The following is a 2,235-nucleotide window of genomic DNA, read 5'->3' on the forward strand; positions in this document are numbered from 1 at the left end:
TGTCTAGGTCATGGAACATATCCACTGCTTTCCTGACAATTGTTATATTCAAGCCTGTGCCTCCAGGGTGTAGATAGCATGTGTTTGAGGTTCAGTTGTGCAAAAATATGTGCTGTCAAACCAAACAACGGTTCTGAAAACCCACTTCGTTCCTCTAGAATGCTCAAGTGCAATGCAAGAAGAGTTCTAGGATTGCCCAATCGGCACCAAACCTGAAAGGCCACTGCCAGGCCGATGCTGGGTAACCTTATTACTATTGCATCCCCGCTGTGCTTCCAGCTTCGCTATGGCTCTAACTTTTCCCCTGAATGCGAACAAGTGGTCATGCCTTAGCTACTAAATAATACTGCGTGACAAAAATACCAATAGATACAATATATTTTATTTAAAATAGTTCATTTTATTAATTTTCTTTTTTAGTAAATTTTACTATGACAGATATAAACTTCTAAAATCATATATCAGGTGATTCATGCATTTATTTAAAAATATTTAGCATTTATTATGGCCCAGGCTCTGTTACAAGTTGGGTTATTGTAGAATATACAGATAAGATTCTATCATCAGGAAATTCACATGGGTGCTGTATGGAAATAATAAACAGGTGAGCAAATAAAATAAAATGTCTCATAGCATGTACTCATCGATAGCACACCTACCACAGATTATAAAGTGCTTTTGAGAATCCATTTTGCCTATTAGTTTCTGAATGTCTGTTTATTTTCTTTCCTAGTAATTATTAAAATATTTTTCTTGCACTTCTGTAAGACTTTGTTTTCCAAACATCAATGTCTCATTACTGTATTTAGAACAAAAACTTAACTCTATCAAAAGCAACAAAAAATATCCTTAATGGTTTTTAATTCTCATGTGGCATTTTGATCTCTGTGAACTCCGTGTTTATAAACAACTTCCAGTAGCAAGTCCTGTAGAGTAAATTATCGGTTATGTCCTATCCAGCGTTCTCCTCCCCAACATGTTCTGAACAGCAGCCTTCACATCCTTATTCCTCAGACTGTAGATGAGAGGATTGAGCATGGGAGTCATCACTCCATAGAACAGGGAGATGAGAGCCTCCATCACACTTTGGTGGCCTGCCCCAGCAGTGTCTTTAACCTTGGGCTTTGCGTACATGGAGAAGATGGTCCCATAGAAGATAATTACCACGGTGAGGTGGGCAGAGCAGGTGGAGAAGGCCTTCCGTTTTCCTTCAGCAGAAGGGATCCTCAAAATAGTGACAATGATGAATACGTAAGAAACGGCAATAACTAACAACGGAACTGCTAGAAAGAGGAGATTTGACCCTGTGAGGCTGATCACATTGATTGAAATATCTGCACAGACCAGTTCTAGAATGCCCAGAATCTCACAGACAAAGTGGTGAATGACGTTATCAGTACAGAACGGTAATTGCACTGCAAGAGATGTCTGCACCAGTGAGTCAACAATCCCGGCGACCCAGCAGCCAACAGCCATGGGCACATAGGTACCCTTGCTCATGATCACAGGATACCTCAGTGGGTAACAGATGGCCATAAAGCGGTCAAGTGCCATCGTCCCTAGAAGCACACATTCTGTAGCACCCATGGCAAAGGAGAAGAACATTTGAATCAGACACTCAGGGAATGAAACTCTCTTCTTTACTGACAGGAAGCTACTGAGAATTAGGGGCACAGAAGAGCTTGTGTAGCAGATATCCAGGAAGGAAAGATTACAGAGGAAGAAATACATGGGAGTGTGAAGGTGTATGTCATAAATGACAACGGAGATAAGAATCCCATTACCAAGCAGGATCATCAGATACATGCACAAAACCAGCGCAAATAAAACTGTCTGGAGCTTTGGGTGATCAGAAAGCCCCACCAAGAGAAATTCTGTCAACATGGAGTCATTGGTTCTTGCCATATGAATATGACCGTCTTCTAGCAGAACTCTGGGGATAATAGAGATGCAATATTTACATTATATGATGCAAAGTTTACAAGACACATTTCACAAAATAATCATTGTTGTTGTTGCTGCTGCTGTTGTTGTTGCTGCTGTTGCTCTTGGCTGTGGGACCCTGGACTATGCCAGGAAACTTGGTAAGGTTGAGTGGGTCTGAGACACCAGCACTCAGGTAGCCATCTAAGACAGTAGTTGTCTGCCTGTCCCTGTAGATTCCTAGTCTGGAACACGTGTCACATGTCTCCCATAGGAAATGTGAGCAGACAGCCACAGCTGTGGCATCGCAGA

The 2,235-nt window shown here is 41.5% G+C and overlaps 1 protein-coding gene across 1 annotated transcript; it reads right to left on the reverse strand.

The window, feature by feature from the left end:
* Positions 1-945: 945 nt before the first annotated feature.
* Positions 946-1,905, reverse strand: Or13c25 (olfactory receptor family 13 subfamily C member 25). The gene has a single exon (NM_001000400.1). It carries the CDS (start codon positions 1,903-1,905, stop codon positions 946-948), a length of 960 nt encoding a protein of 319 aa, NP_001000400.1.
* Between the last annotated feature and the right edge of the window lie 330 nt (positions 1,906-2,235).

This window comes from Rattus norvegicus, chromosome 5 (genome assembly GCF_036323735.1).
Source record: "Rattus norvegicus strain BN/NHsdMcwi chromosome 5, GRCr8, whole genome shotgun sequence".
In the NCBI taxonomy this organism is placed as follows: Eukaryota; Metazoa; Chordata; class Mammalia; order Rodentia; family Muridae; genus Rattus; species Rattus norvegicus.